The sequence below is a fragment of the Perca fluviatilis genome, chromosome 7 (genome assembly GCF_010015445.1).
Source record: "Perca fluviatilis chromosome 7, GENO_Pfluv_1.0, whole genome shotgun sequence".
Lineage (NCBI taxonomy): Eukaryota > Metazoa > Chordata > Actinopteri > Perciformes > Percidae > Perca > Perca fluviatilis.
In genome coordinates, this window is record NC_053118.1 from 30,912,418 (window position 1) to 30,929,147 (window position 16,730).

The following is a 16,730-nucleotide window of genomic DNA, read 5'->3' on the forward strand; positions in this document are numbered from 1 at the left end:
TGATCCCCTGACCTTTCTTCTAGTGCCACCACGAGGGTGATATTTTCATTTTCCATCAACAACTATGGGATGGATTGCTGTGCCATTTATAGTCCCCAGAGGATGAACTGCCATCATCAGGTCAAAATTGTATTCCGTCTAATACGTACTGGTTTATGATCAAATACCTGCAAAACTAATATTCCCATCAGCCTCAGTTATAGTTTGTATTTAGGGCAAATTTGTGCATGTTAGCAAGCTAGCACGCCAAACTAAAATTGTGAACATGATGATCCTCTTAAACATCAAAATGCTAGCATTATATTGGTGCACATGTTAGCATTCTGACTTTAGCATTTAGCTCAAAGCCGCTGTGCCTACATATAGCCTCACAGAGCTGCTATTATGGCTGTAGCCCATAGACTCTTTGTCTTGTTTAATTATTAGCGATAGCATTGCACTTCATAACGTATTGTTCTCTCAGTGTTGCAGATAAACCTCTTCAGTCCAACAGACCATTTGATGGGACCATTATTACAAACTCATGTTGTGCAGACGAGCATTGCTCATACCCAGAGCATAATTGTTAATTATAGTCTACAGCCCAGTGTTTCCCAGAATACCAAATATGTTCATCTAAAAGATTCCATTTAATGCAATGCTGCAGCCATAAAATTATCAGTAAGTGTAATACAGCATCATTAAAGGACAGGAAGTAAATCGAAATACAGATTTTGCATATCTTATATGTGATGTTGTCCAATAGTGAGTTTTAATTTATTTACAGAGACATTTATGGGAATATTTGGTAACATTTTCTGGTATTTCTCCACCTCTGACAAATGTCTTTATAATATACAATCAGAGAAAAGTGGCGTTAAAAGATACAATAAAGGTTTAAGGGCAGGGCTGGATTATCAGGAGAGTAACTGCTCCCAGGCTCCAGGCCTCAAAGGCCCCATATTTATCGTGTCTCAGTTGGTTTTGATGAATTACCAATTTGTTCAAGAATATGCACCACTAAATCAATATCAACTCAAATGATTTAAGGTCCCATGGCATGAAAATTTCACTTTATGAGGTTTGTTAACATTAATATGAGATCCCCCAGCCTGCCTATGGTCCCCCAGTGGCTAGAAATGGTGATAGGTGTAAACTGAGCCCTGGGTATCCTGCTCTGCCTTTGAGAAAATGAAAGCTCAGATGGGCCGATCTGGAATCTTCTCCTTATGAGGTCATAAGGAGCAAGGTTACCTCCCCTTTCTCTGCTTTTTGCCCGCCCAGAGAATTTGGCCTGCCCATGAGAGAGAGACATCATGGCTTTCAAACGAGCAAAGTGGCAGTTGGTCAAGGCCACACCCCCACCCTCCACCTTGGCCCCCTCCTCTCTCCTCCTCAATAGCTACAGACACAGAAATGGCACATCCTAAGGAAAGCTCATTATGGGAGTGACTGGCTCTAGTGGCTGTAATTCTGCACCAAGGCAGAATTTCGGGAAAGAGACTTCAGATACAGTATTAGGGGACCACTAAGGTCTATATAAAAGAGACTTCAGATACAGTATTAGGAGACCACTAAGGTCTATATAAAAGAGACTTCAGATACAGTATTAGGGGACCACTAAGGCCTATATAAAAGAGACTTCAGATACAGTATTAGGGGACCACTAAGGTCTATATAAAAGAGACTTCAGATACAGTATTAGGGGACCACTAAGGTCTATATAAAAGAGACTTCAGATACAGTATTAGGGGACCACTAAGGTCTATATAAAAGAGACTTCAGATACAGTATTAGGGGACCACTAAGGTCTATATAAAAGAGACTTCAGATACAGTATTAGGGGACCACTAAGGCCTATATAAAAGAGACTTCAGATACAGTATTAGGGGACCACTAAGGTCTATATAAAAGATACTTCAGATACAGTATTAGAGGACCACTAAGGTCTATATAAAAGAGACTTCAGATACAGTATTAGGGGACCACTAAGGTCTATATAAAAGAGACTTCAGATACAGTATTAGGGGACCACTAAGGTCTATATAAAAGAGACTTCAGATAGAGTATTAGGGGACCACTAAGGCCTATATAAAAGCATCCATCATGCCATGGGAACTTTAAGGGTCTCAAAGCGGATATTGCATTACTACTTGTCCCGTTAACCTATGTCAAAATGTACATGTCTCATATTCGTAAATGAACTTGTGTTTAACCAAATTACCACAAACAGGGTCAATGGGGGCCCACAGCAAATGTCTGCCCCGGGGCCCCCTTGTGAGCCATGTTTTTGGGTCAAGCAAAATGAGCCAAGTTCATGATCGAGAGGGAAGTCACAGTTTAGCAAAATGAAATGCAGACTTCCCCCCCCCCCCTATTTTTAGAAAAGCATGTAAGCTACCTACATGATGCTGTTCCCATGATCATTTGCCACCTCCCTCAGTCGCCACTCGTGTAAATAAATGTATTTATTGTGCTGGATCAAGAGATCTGTAGTGACAAGCAGCAAGACTTTGACCTGGTGAGCATCCACTCCACTCCAAAGCTGTGAAGGAGATTTGAGGCTTGAAAACTCTTTAAGAAACCCTTCATGTTACTTCTCTATGCTATCACCTCTCTTTCCCCACACTTGATCATTTTCTCTGCCACCATGTGATCTTTTTCTTCTACTATGTAAGGTTAGGTGAAGCGGAGGCCCAGTTTGCAGTCCAGATCTATTTATGCTCGATGGTGTTTTAAGCCCCCAACGTCTCCTTCCAAGCAGCGCTGAGACCGTTGACTTCAAGGCACCTAACCCTAACCTTAACCCTAACCATTGCCTAATCCTAGTGCCTTCCAGGCAGCGCTGGCTGGAAGGAGACGTTGGGGGCTTAAAACACTGGTAAACTGTATTTATTCACAGGATGGTAACATCAATCTCGTGCAGCCCGTGCAAATAATTAACTAAAGAGAAAAAAAAGATTTACCAAGAAAAACATGGAATAACTAAATGCAAAACTGTGAACAAACTACAATTAAACCCCCTACCCTGATAGCTATCCAATCAGTTTCCATGCTTGTCCATCAATCCCCCATGAAATCCAGCCTCCCCCTTTATCAGTTAGGGGCCCACCAAAAGATGCTGATTAGTATTTGATATTCAATTATCTTATAGAGAACAAGACCTGGTCTACAAATTCATCCACACATGTATTATTAAATTACAAAACATTCTAATAAACATTTTAGGCAAGTACTTTCGATTCAAATTGCATTGCTTAATGTCACACGAATCTGCAAGGTTTGGGCGCATGGGTAGCTGACCTGGTAGAGCAGGTGCCCATGTATAGAGGTTTACTCCTCGACGCAGCAGCCCTTTGCTGCGTATCATTCCCCCCCTCTCTCCCCTTTCATGTCTTCAGCTGTCCTATATAAATAAAAGCCTAAAATGCACAAAAAATAATCTTTAAAAAAATAATCTGCAAGGTTTTATTTCGTATAGCACTTACGTTTAGGTAGAAGGGTAGTTAATATTTGCGGCATCAGTTCTGGCTACTTAGCTATTTTACATAGTGTTACAAACTTCACCTGCTTAAACTTAAAGCACTTTAAATAGTGCCATTTACTGTGTAAAATGAAGTGAAATGTAATGACTTATGCATCATTCTCAGCACAGTCTGGACTTGATTTTACAAGCACCTGAATCAAAATTATGATTATTATGTTGAATATGACCCAACATGGAATACAGAGCCTTTTGTAAAAGTCATAAATTATACCTTGTTCAGGCATTACAAATACAAACACACCTTTGGCAGCCTCAAAGCACACTCTTGTAAAACCTGCTGTTGCAACACTCTGTCAGGCAAATTCGCAGGCCATACATTTCAGAGTGAAAATAAACATCCTCGGTCCAATAAACCTATGTAAACAGAAGAAGAAAGCATGCTTCAATCACACACTGAGTCTTTATGTGTTTTATTGATCCTCAAACAATCATCCCGCAGGGAGGTGAGACTGTGAACCATTTTGAATCATCATTATTTATAATTTTGTCTTTATTTGAGGAAATTCTGCCCAAAATATGCATATATTTGTGCTGGTTTGGAGACAGTTATTGAACAATTTATTCCTCATAGTTTCCGATTGAGCTTCCCCTCAGGCAGATCTCAGAGGGTTGACTCTTGAGAAGGCAGAAGAAAAGAACAATGCTTCCAGTAAGCCATTACCTCTGACTATAGGGTTATTAATCCAGACAATAAAGGCTTTAGCTTCACAGCAGCGCATGTTTTACATTCACAGTGTGGGCTTTTAGAGAGAGTTACAACGACAGTGTGCAGGAAAATGCTTTGGTGTTAACAGTGGGGGGCGGGGGGTAACAGGGGTAACTATATATCTTGTTAACCAGTGGTGGAAGAAGTATTCAGATCCTTTAGTTAAGTAAAAGAAGATAAAACTTTATTTATCCCGAGGGAAATTGCTGTGCAGCAGTTGCAATACAAAGTGGGAAGAGTGCAAATAAAAAAAAGTGCATGTAATATGTAATCTAGTACAAACATCTAAGATAACAATAAGGAGCAAATCCAAAACATGTATCCTATACATTGCCGAAATCAGGTTAAGAAATGGATCATAAAAATATAAACAGGTTAACGTATACTGTAGGCATTATATAGATATGTATGTACAGTATCAGATCTGAAGTATACGTAAGTGTAAGACATGGTTCATACAGAACAAGCAGTAATGCAATAAAAATACTTCATTGTCCTGCATTGAAAATGTCACTTACAGTAAGTAAAACAAAATGTACTGAAAGAACACATTTTTCAGAAATATGGCTCCTGTTATGCTATCATATTATTTAATATTATATTAGTGGATTATTATTACTAATGCATCAGTGTACAGCATTAGCTATTGTAGTTGGTCAAAGTGGAAACAATTTCAACTATTTTATATCATCATATTTTATAAGCTCATCATATGTTGTGTGTAAAAACTCAATGTCTTATAAAGTAGCATGACATGGAAATACTTAAATAACGTAAAGTACTTCAAACTGGCACACTGTCATTAACGCATCAAAGATCCACGCTAATGCAAGAAAATGGTATTTCACATGTAATTGTCTCAGAATCTCATTAAAATTGTTATTACTTTAGATCTCAACCGTTTACATTCCCCTGTGTCGGCACAGACACTGTCCCCTATAAGGAGGATGTAATCAGAAGTGGCAGTCATATGGTTGCAGTTATCCTGTTTTAGCTGTTTTGTATTTAACATAATGAGGGTCTGAAAAAGGCAAGACACGGCTTGTAGACCCTCCGCTGAGGACTTCTCACATGTGAAACCCTAAACAATTATATAGAAATCAAGCCAGCAGGAATGTAAAAAGTTGAAACAAATGCACCGGATTAGATCAGATGAAACTTTAACGATCCCCGTGGGGGGGAAATTGGGTCTTTTCAGCAGCAAGATAAATACAAGACAACCAGTAAACACCATTAGAGTACAAGTTCAGGGCATACGTCAGATAGATAAATGAAGACGGTAGATTCACAGAAATAAAACCCAAGTATGTGTTGTTATCATTTCACACTTTCTGGTTTAAATTGATGTCTGTTCTGGTTTTCAGTAACTTCTTTACACGCTCATATTATGCTTTATTACTGTGCACTGTCCCTGTAAAGAAACCAAAGGTCATGGTTTCGGTTAGATATTGTGCTTCAAGTGACTTTTTTTTTCCCAGCAAAAATCACATTCCCTTAACCCTTAACCAGACTTAACCATATAATAGGTTAACCCTCTGAGGACGAAAGACGCAACAGAGAGTCCTACTCAAAAAGCGGTGTCACAAAATTTCACTTCAGACATTTATTTACTATTTTAATCATATACTGTATAACCTAAGACTTTGGTAAACTCATTTCAAGCAACGAAAAAATTCGTACAACACATCATAAGTTAAGGTTTGTTTTTTAAAAGAGATTTGAGGACTTTCAAAAAAGCCAACATCAACGTTTCAGCTCTGGCGCCAAATTATCTCTTTACACATTGCTCTAGATAAAAATTTGACATCACTACACGAAAAGCTGAGTTTGTTCGGAACATTGTGATGTCAAACACATGGGGATCAGTTATATGCAAATACCTTAAAAAATATATAAAGATGTAAAAAGATATGTGAAAATGCCCTTAGATATTTTAGTTGCAATGAGTGGATATTGTATTGTAAGACATTTTGCAGATGTGTTCTATATGAACATTTTGTGACTTGACAAATACGTTAATTAACATTTCCTCATTATGTTGATAAAAAAAAAAAAAGGTAATCTAGGCAGCATTACGTTTCTTTCGAAACATATCTGCTGTTGAAGATCAATAGTGTATAAACAGAATGTTTAGGAGACGGGGTTAGTAAAATGTGAGCATGCATGTAAATCTGCACTGTAACCTGTTCACATAGTGTGAGACAACATCATCATGTACATGCGCTAAATATTCAGGGCCATATGCCTGAACCAAAGTCTATATATATATATATTTTAAATGTAATAAACTGTATTTCAAATTACTCATGTTTGGGGAAAATTATACTGGTATAAAATTGCAAAAAGCAGTTCCTGCGTTACCTGAGACAAACTGGAAAAAGCAAGTGTATTTATTTCATTATTTAAATGGCATAAAACCTGACTGAGGTTTTCTTCTTGTGCGTAAAAGATTTTACTATAGACTATAAGGATGGTATGACTTTGACAGCAATTACCACTATGCACGAAAGGTGTCATTTTGTTTCATAATAAGAGATATGTCTGATAATTCACCAGTAAACTGATGTGTGGAGGTGTGTTTGAACTGAGATTAGATGACTGAAAAGTGTTAATTATATACACATCACTATACAGCTGGTTCAAGGCAGCTAATGGCATGAGTAATGGCTGCGGATCTGGATCCATGTTTCTTTTTTTTCTTAGCAGACATTGGACTGAAACATGTCTGCCTTGTGATTGCATCACAAAGTGTGTATGTGGAACTGGTGTTGGAGATAGAATAAGTGTTTGAAGTGCTCTGTGGGTGCTTTGCTGAGAGTTTGCACAGTTTCACAGCCAGTGAGATTACATTCAATTTAAATATTCCATGAAAGTGCTGCGGCAGCACAGTGTTGTTTGAACTAAAAGAATCGTTGAACAAAGTATTTGATTCATGCGTTGACTTTTCCTCTACTGGTTTAGAGCTATTTCTTGGGTTTGTTGGTCTATAATATCTTTCTTCTGCCTGGTGTGGAGCCTCAGGCCCTGTTCATATTTGGGACACCAAAACAGACACAATTATTTTGTATCAGTGCTGCAGGCATTTCTGGATAATGTGGATTAATGGAGTGCAGTGAACATATCACAAACAGCTCTGTCAACAAAAATGCAGAAAATGTCAGCCACTGCCAGATGTTATAGCGTTTCGTTAAGATTTGCACAGAAAGTAGCCGGGTTGGAACAGTGGTAGAGCAGGCGCACATATTCTTTGAGGTTTATGCCTCGACGTGGAGGTCCAGGGTTTGAATCCGACCTGTGACAATTTCCTGCATGTCTCCCCCCTTTCTCTCCTATCAAAATAAAGGCGGAAAAGCCCGAAAAATAATCTTAAAAAAAATTGGAAATTGGAAAGTTACATCTGCACCATCACGTTGCTTTTTTTAGTTGATTTTTGTGCTTCTTGTGACAACTATAAGGCTGATAATTACAGCATTTCACTTGCACGGTAGGGAAATTTTGCTCTGTAAATCCTCCCAAAAGAATACAAAAAAAAATCACCTCATTGAATGAAGAGTTTTAGTTCCTCTTTTTATGAAAATCCTGGCACTTCCATTTACACATCTGAGGTGTCGCACCTTGTGACTCTGATGTTCACAGTTGAGCAGTCATTTATTTCACCATGTAGCCTACACTGTGTTCACTAATTTTCACACTGTATCAATCATAACAGAAAAACTAATTTGACACAAATATCTCAACTCAAGGCCGCCTTATTCATTTTTTCCAGAGCTCACTTTTCCTGTAGCTAGCAACTACATGCGTATGTGTGCCTTTAAATCTTAAACAGTCAGTCAGTCAGTCAGTTTTAAGCATTAAAGTTCATTCTTGACTTTTTGCTTTTCGTAGCTTGTTGCATCATGGTCTTCTTCGTTGAATCATGTGATTGACAGCTGGTAAGTGGACTGTGGAGCATAGATGCAGTTGTTTTCCTCCCTCTTGTGCTTTTGCTACTGCTGCTTCTATAAAATCGTGAAGCGGAGCCATACTGCTCGGACATTTTCAACTCCAGTGGACACGTCTTCCCCTGAATTGGCACCATGAAAGACAAAAAATCAGTTATTGTTTGTAGGCAAGCTCCTGATTTTAACTTCATGCTCAGCCTGAAAGCACATTTAGGTTTCTGTGTGCATAATGTGGCCCAGTTCCAATGTCCCCTCGTTATCCCTAAGAACTAAAACCCCAAAGACTTTAATGATTTCACCTGTGCCATCATTGTTAATCTAATTGTCAATGCACAGCTAACCCTCAACGGCCAGCAATTTTACAACCACCTTGACTTATCCAATAAACGACACAAGTAATAAACATTGGAATCTTTCCAATCTCCTATCCATCCCATATGACGTGAACTGCCTGAGTGCAGGAAATTGTGAAGGCTTCAAACATGAGGAATGGGACAGCACTTTTTTTGAACTCGTTACCTGATCAGACGCATTTCTGGGGACAGCATAATGTGAGGCTGATGCTTCATTCGGTGTGTACCTTAATGAGCTGGATCGACGCTCCCTGTTTATAAGCAAAATAAACATATTCTGAAGTCACTATCATGCTATCAAGGTTATGAATGTGTGTTGTGGATGTGTGCGATGCGGAATTACACTGCTATTGCGGTTCTAACGTCACAACACTATGCATTGTGGGTTTTTCCCTAGAGCAAAGTCTGCAGACTTAATAGAAAGTGTGCAAAAGGAGCTTAAAAGGTTAACCAGAGCACTCAAACACTTTTACAGTGGGACAGCCCTGGGCCTGCACAGACTTTGTGTAATCTGTGAGTGTGGGACAGGGGACATTAGAACTGGGCCCTTGTGGGGAATGTTTTCACCCCCCCTGTCACAGCAATACCTTGTCCTGATTGGCTTTCGTACATTTTAAGTACCGGTTGATAGGGCAAATTAAATTGTGATAGGTTAAAAAGTTGGTCTGTCAAACAAAGAGAGTGGTTAAAATGTTTTATCTTGATGAACTAACTTGTATTTTCATGCGCAAAACAACACTTGCATGTCTGCTGTCTGATGAATTGTACTGCAGTGAATTTTGGCTTTATGTGGACAAAATAAAACAATTATAATGAAAAGTTGAATTATGATTCACACTTGTGATGATGTGATGTAACATGCATAGGGGTGGACATTGGAAATGGGCCCATAGTACCCCTATGCTGTGTGCATTACACCTAGGGAACCATTGAATGGTTTAACATAACATAATTACATTATGAACCATCCTGACCTCTCAGGTCATCTGGGACAGGTCTGCTTGCTGTCCCCAGAGTCAGAACTAAACAGGGGGAAGCAGCGCTCAGCTTCATGCATCTGAAACAAACACCAAGAAAACTGCAGGTCCGCTGCAACTCTGATATTTTAAATCAAGGCTGAAGACTTTTCTGTTTGATGCTGCCTTTTATTAAATGAAGTAGCCTAATTGTTAATTTCTTACACTGCACTGTAACTTTTATTGTTGTATTTTATACCTGTCTTATTATATTGCTCTTTAAGGTTTTTATGTGAAGCACTTTGAATTGCCTTGTTGCTGAAATGTGCTTTACAAATAAAGTTGCCTTGCCTAGGAAGGTGAAGTAGGCTAAATGCAGGGCAACAGTTCCTGCACATGCATGGGGCCCATAGTTTCTGTATACACACAGAAGAGCGCGATAAAGACATTTTATAAAACAATGTCAATTTACATGTAACAGGACCAACATCTTTTTTTTGGGGGTTTAATTAATCAGTCTATATACGACGGACCATGGTCTCGCGCAGGCTACTTTCTCTTACCAATGCAGCGCACGTGCTCGAGCAGTTCGCGCAGGCCGGGAGCGCGCGTGGAGGCGGTCCGGGGCTGCCTCAGTTTTCTGTAATCGCTTTTCTGCTGCTGCTACCTCCAGTTAAATAGCTAGGACACGGGAGCGAGCAGACGGCCGTGTGAGGATATACTTTTTTCGGTACCTTTGGGATTAACGACGCGGAATTGCAGCATCGACGGCCAGCCGCCAGGTAATATCGACACACGCATTTACCCGCCCCTCGTAACGTTAGAGACGCGAAAAGTAAGTAAATGTCCCGTGAAAAGTGTCGTTTTCCAGTGAAGAAGAAGAAGGAGGAGGAGGAGGAGGAGGAGGAGAAGAAGAAAAGGGGGGGGGGGGGTGGATGTGTGGGACGAGCCTCCCTTTGTGCCGAGGCAGGGTCACTGCTCTTCTACGCACAATGTGGACACTCCAGAAACGGCCAGGATCCGCACATTTTCCTCCCGCTGCTCCAATGGCCTTCCCGCTGACTGTCCTTCATCAGCCCCGCCGTCGGCTGTTTCGGACGAGTCCGGCAGAAACGCCTTCTTCTATGCGTATTTTCATTGACTTTAAAACACCGGGGCCTGTTCAGCTTTTCCCTTTTCTTTTCTTTTTTTTTTTTAAATACCCCTCAACGGTAATGTAACGCACCCTACTCTCCGCCTCCTCCCCCACGGCCTTGTAACGTTAGCAACGTTAACGTTAGCGAGCTCCAAATAATGTTTATGGTCGCTTTTGTAGGACGGCTCGGTTTCACTCCCCCGGTCGACCCCTATTGTGTTTTTCATCCCCACAAATGTTGACCTACCCGGTTGACCGAACAATTGAAGTGCCGTGTGATAACGCACAAACATCTGAACTTGTCTCCGGTGTTATTTTCGGGGAGTATGTCTCCGCATCTCAAATGATCCGGGTACATTTTAGCCGCCTATCATTACCGTGAAACGCCCCCCGGGGAAGGCGAGCTGTCCGCCACTTCACCAAATCGTTTTGATTAACTTCTTACATGTCACGTAGCTTATATCGGTCTGTTTTTATATTACAATTCAAGAGACAACATATATATTTTAGCCCTGTCTTTGTCGTCTGTAAAGGGGGTATGAATTAACCGGGGCACTGCTCGTCTTCACGGATGGTCTCTTCATTTCCAAGTGTCTTTTCTGATCTGTCCCCCATGAGATGTGTTACTTTCTGCCTGCAGTGCTATAAAGAGCTATTTTGTTCATTTATTTGGTGATATCATTGACCCAAAACCACAATAACATCCAGTATTTGTTTAAAAAAAAAAAAGAAAGAAGGGAGAACCATGACACAGGGCAGCAATAGGTCTGTTTTATCAATCTAGGCCAGTAAAGCTACTCACATTGAGTCTTCCAAACAATTAGCCTGTAATAAATAAATATATAAATAACCCCTAACCGATTATTAGGTGAAAGGCTTATTATATTCCTTTTTATAAGGGACCCAATACATCTGTAATTCACAGCACTGTAGCCTTTGACAAATGTCTTTTCATTAGATCACACTTTGCACATCGCTGCTCCGCTTTAACTGTCATCCACATCCAGCTGTACATTGATTCAATTAAACCCTTCTTGCTGTGGACTTCCCTCACATCTACCCATTTTGCTGAGATGCCACAGTTTGACATGCAATTGTCCAGAGTGGAAACTTGCGTTTTCCTGCTAACAGGTTGTTGTGTGACATTTCTTTCCAGGGCCCACGATGTCCAGCGAAGTGCAAAGACCGGACGACAGCCCCAGCACCAGCGGGGGAAGCTCAGATATTGAACAAAGGGAATCGGTACCACCTGAACAGGAGCGAGAGCAAGCACAGCCCAAAAAGAAGGAGACCAAGATCTCGAGTAAAACCGCTGCTAAACTTTCAACTAGTGCCAAGAGGTAAGACGAAGGAAAAAAATCTGGCTCTGGAGAGCGGCATTTACAAAGGGGTTGTTTGTTAAATTAAAGGCCTCTCCCCTTGTGCCCTGAGGGTGTGAAGTTATATAAAAAGACTATAGTCCCACAGGCATTGTCATTTCAAACATCCACGCTATTCAGTGTGACACTAAACCCACAGAAAGAAGGAAGGTAACTCACATTGCTGTCATTCGAAAGCGATATTCCCATTCCAGCCTGTTTGTTAGATTTGCCTCATGCTCTGCAGCCCTCTTGTCTCCTACACCACCAACACTTACCTCCACCAGTCTTAGCACTTATTCCCAAAAAAAAACCAGGCGATGACAGAATTATTATGCAACCAGTTGTGCAAAAGGTTGGCTGAGGCCGCTCAATCTTTTTATAACAGCGACTGATGTTGTGAACATCTCCCTTTTGTACGTCTATGCTTTACTTAAAAGCAGTCATTATGAGGGCTTTCAGCAAAACAAGGCTCTATAACATGGAGAGGCTTCACTGTTGTCTTAAGTACTGTGTTTATATTAACGTGAGTTTTAGCAGCAGCCTTTGCACTCGGTTGCCCTTCGCAGTCTGAATCATTTTGCACGGCTATCTGAAATTCTTAAAGCAGTCGTGTTTATCCTCATGCTGATTCATTTTGTTTTTGCACCACAGACTGATTACAATGAGAAAGATAACCTCACATAAAAACTTTCTATGTTGGGTTTGCCCTCCCAACATAGAGTTTAACAATAAAATCCTTCTCTTCCAGGATTCAGAAAGAGCTTGCAGAAATAACACTAGACCCACCTCCAAACTGCAGGTAAGAAGATGTTCTCTTTTCAAAGCATTTCTCTAATGACTCTGTAATGAGTGATGGACGTAGAGGCAGAAACGGGCTTCTTTTCAAGGCTTCTCTTAAAAAAGCAAAGGCCGGGCTTCAATGCACTCGCTTTTGTCTCGTTCCCTTAATGCTGTTGTTTGTGTTTTGTTTGAGATGGTAATCCCAGGTGAATTACAGAATCTGTAGCCTATTCTGACGTTGTTGTTGTTGTTGCTGCTGCATAATGCACGCTGCAACCTCTGTTAAAAGCGCAGCTCTTTAGATCACAGTATTATGGTTGCAATGAAATGGTGGAAAATGAGCAGCAGGGTGACTTTAAAACATTTTTTCGATTCCCCCCTCCCTCTGCTGGGGATTTACCACAGACAATGGTTATTGTGTGCTACTGCCGCGGCTCTCGGCCCTTTTGAGGAAGAGATACGGTCGCGAGCGAGTGGCACACCACGTGTGCGTCAGTCTCTCCTGACATGCTTTTGTCATGCCTTTTGGGATGTAGCAGCTTTTATTAACTTAAATAAGACAAAGCAACACGGCCGTTGATTGTGCTGCTGTTTATTACAGCACAATAATTAACTCCCCGAATCCACTACAAATTAAGAAAGAAAATGGAGGCCAGTCCTCGCCAAAATCGAGGACACTTGTGGGAGATGCTGATGTTTTCTGACCATTTCGAACGGGCTAAAAAAAATTTGGATTCGCGGTAAATCGTTTATAAAAAATTGCATTGAATGAATTACCCCTGCTGGGTCTCATCAGAACCCCGCCATCATTAACGCTAAACATTGAGCTAACCTTTTCATTCCAGCTCACAGCCCAGTTTTGTTATTGTACTGGAGGTTAAAAGAGATGTTGTTTTCCTCGAGGACTCTAATCTATTTCAACACCCCCCACCCCCCACACACTCCTCCTCACATGAAGGATTTAGCTGGAGGACACGAGTAAGTCATTTGAAAGTAAAATAATCGCTAGCGGAAATTTCACAGTCATCGTCTTAGCGGGGAACTAGTTGCCTGGGAAACAATTAAGCTTCTTTAAGATAATCCTTTTTGGGGTGTGTGTGTGTTCGCTTTCTGTAAACTCCAAAATGATACTAAAATCTTATGTGTTTTCTGTGACTCACCCAAATAGATGAGCCCTGTGTTAGCAATGCCAGGGGGGGGGGGGCACAGACGCATCAAACATAAAATTTCTGATGCAAACGATTACAGCACCATTTACATCCTCGCATGAATGAGTGCAATCGGTGGAGCTAGTGTCGTCATTTGTATTCCACACGCTCTCCGCTCCCGGCCAGGTTAGCCTGAAAGGTTATTCATTTCTTTTCCTGCGACAAATGGAGTCACAGACTGTTGGCCCCCGTCAGGAGGCAGACAGAGAGTTGTGTTAAAGAGATTCACTTGGGCACATTCAACTAACGCTGCGCTGGGGGGCCAGTTGATGTATGTCACCTCATCTGTATCTCGGCTGAGGAGCCCCTCCGAGTCCCTCGCCACTTTGTCCTGGTCAGAGAGAATTTGCCATCATCGCGTTAGTTAAAATCTGCAGTCTCCTTTGTATCACGTACAATCTCTTCAGTACCGCCTTCAGGCCTCTGTGTGCGCTTCTCTCTGCGAAATGGAGAGCTCTGCTTTGTGTCTTTGTGCGCTAAGAGCCCGAATGTATCATTTAACGCCTCGGAAGTGTTGAGGATCTAATTTAGTGAAACATCTGTGGCAGGAGGTGTCGGTTGATGAAGTCCAATAAAACGCCCGCGCCTTTTCTTCCAGCATCCATCTAAGGTTACCATGTTAACCCTCCGCTGGGTTTAATATCACAAACTGTTGTTACAATAACCCATCTGTGTTGATAAATCACACACTCGCTGATGTTTCCTTGCTTTCCGTAGCTATGAAGAGTCTGTCGTTTTTAATGCTTAAGTTCTTAAAAGAAAGTAAATTTCCACACAGTGTGACTGAAAACTGTCATACCTTTTTTAGTGCTATGTCACTACTTGGGAAAAGCAAACAAGTATTTAAATTCGTCTCCAAGCTTCATCTCCCTCTCAGCATTGTGACAGCTCGCCTGTCACCTTGGCAGTTGTCATGCATCAAACGAACAGGAACACATTGAAGCCCAAGAGGATTTGACATGGCAATTATTCTCACTGTCATACACACTTCCAAGTATATTGTACAGGCAGCTTGTGCTTTTACACCCATTGATAGAAATGAAGCGGCATCTGAAAGGAAGAGTGTTTTCCTGTCCTGCAAGTTTCACCAACGTTGTAGTAATCTTACTGGGAATAACATTTGGATTGGATGCACTAAAAGAGGAATTTGACACGCTCATTGGCGTTACTAAATTCCCACTGCCATCAAAATTTAAATTCACGCTGACATCCAGTAAAAGCAAGCAAGAGGACTTGTGAACAAATCTGTAAATACCTAGTACAATTTCTCCCAATTGTTTTTTTTTTTTGCTCACCTTTTTTACTGTTTTCTGTGGAAAAGTGTTACACTAAATGCCTGACATCAGGGCTGCAACTACCGTTTATTTTCACAATTCATTATTCTGCACAATCTTCCTAAAGCCCAAAGTGATGTCAATTTAATTATATAGCACGTTTAAAAACAACTGGGTTGACCAAAAGTGCTTTACAAGGTAAAAACAACAATAATACAACCACTGAATACAGAGTACATCACAAAGAAAAATAATAAACGATACAAAAACATTTATTCGACAAAGTGATGTCCTGAAAAGGCTTGTTTTGTCCGACCAAAAGCCAAAAAGATATTAAATACAATGATTATAAAACACAGAAAAGCAGAGAATCCTCAGTGTATTGAGAAGCTGGAAGCAATGAATGTTTGGCATTTTTTTTCTAGATTGAATCACTTAAAAGATTATGAAAATACTTGAGTTTGAGCTTTAGCTGAATTGGTTTAAATATAATGTCCGTCCAAAACCACAGGAACAATGTTGATGATTCTTGAACTGAATCATTCGACTTTGTCACATTCGTGCCCCAATCACAGTCCATCTCTCCCACATTTGATAGGCTCCTGTCAAAAGAAATACTCCCTTTATGCTTCTCAGGTCATATTTCCATACTTATCACTTCCATTTGTGCATTTCCATTGCTGGAATTGTTTTAGCTGCATTTGTTATCTCGGTGCTGCGGCTGTTGCGACTTGTTACTATTCCTTCCTTGCAATGTTGATCCGCCAACGTTTCCAGCAGAAATCCAAACAAAGAAACGTTGACGTTGAAATAAAAAGCTACTGGCGTTGTACCTTGCAGTTCTGGGCCACTGTGCAGTTTCACGTGTTGATCTTCTTCTCACAGATGGCCAAACAGATACTCCCATTACAGCTGCTATGGAGTGATGGCAGAACAATGTTCAGTTGCCTAAAACATAATAGTACATGTCAGGTTTTGGTGTCACCCCATCTGGATTCAAAGATTTTAGTTTTTAAAGCTGCTATTGTTCACTGACGTTGAGCAATCACAACAGAATAATCCATTGCAGAAGAGGCAGAGATACCAATTTCTCATCCCGAGGCAGCTCAAATAGATAAAATGCAACACAGCCTCAAGCCAAGGCGCATTTTGAGTAACAAATTCACCCCCCTCCTCTGTCACGTTGGCAAAAGTCATTCTTGGAAATGTAAGAAACCACTAACTGAGGTGGTGGTAGATAAGGTTGAGGGAGAGTTGATGTAGCAAGTAAGTCATTTACTAAACTTAATTACAGAATAGCTCCTGTAGTGCTTTGGACATTACAAACTGAACACTTAAACCGTGTAGAAATAAATACACAGAATTGGATCTTTTATTCAAGCCAACTGACTGGTCGCTAAGCCCCACCCCCTTTACTTACTGTTGCTATGCCTGTCGCGCATGATGTCCTCGCACAGTGCACCGAAGTGTACATTGATGCCGTTGGCAGA

The 16,730-nt window shown here is 40.8% G+C and overlaps 1 protein-coding gene across 1 annotated transcript in view; it reads left to right on the plus strand.

Annotated features, from left to right (window-relative positions):
- LOC120562210 (ubiquitin-conjugating enzyme E2 E2-like) overlaps positions 1-16,730 on the plus strand; it is a 40,159-nt gene that overhangs the window by 3,388 nt on the left and 20,041 nt on the right. Inside the window, 2 exon segments of the mRNA XM_039805799.1 lie at positions 11,774-11,957; positions 12,727-12,777. Of these exon segments, the coding sequence (XP_039661733.1) occupies positions 11,782-11,957; positions 12,727-12,777 (227 nt within the window). The 5' untranslated portion in view covers positions 11,774-11,781.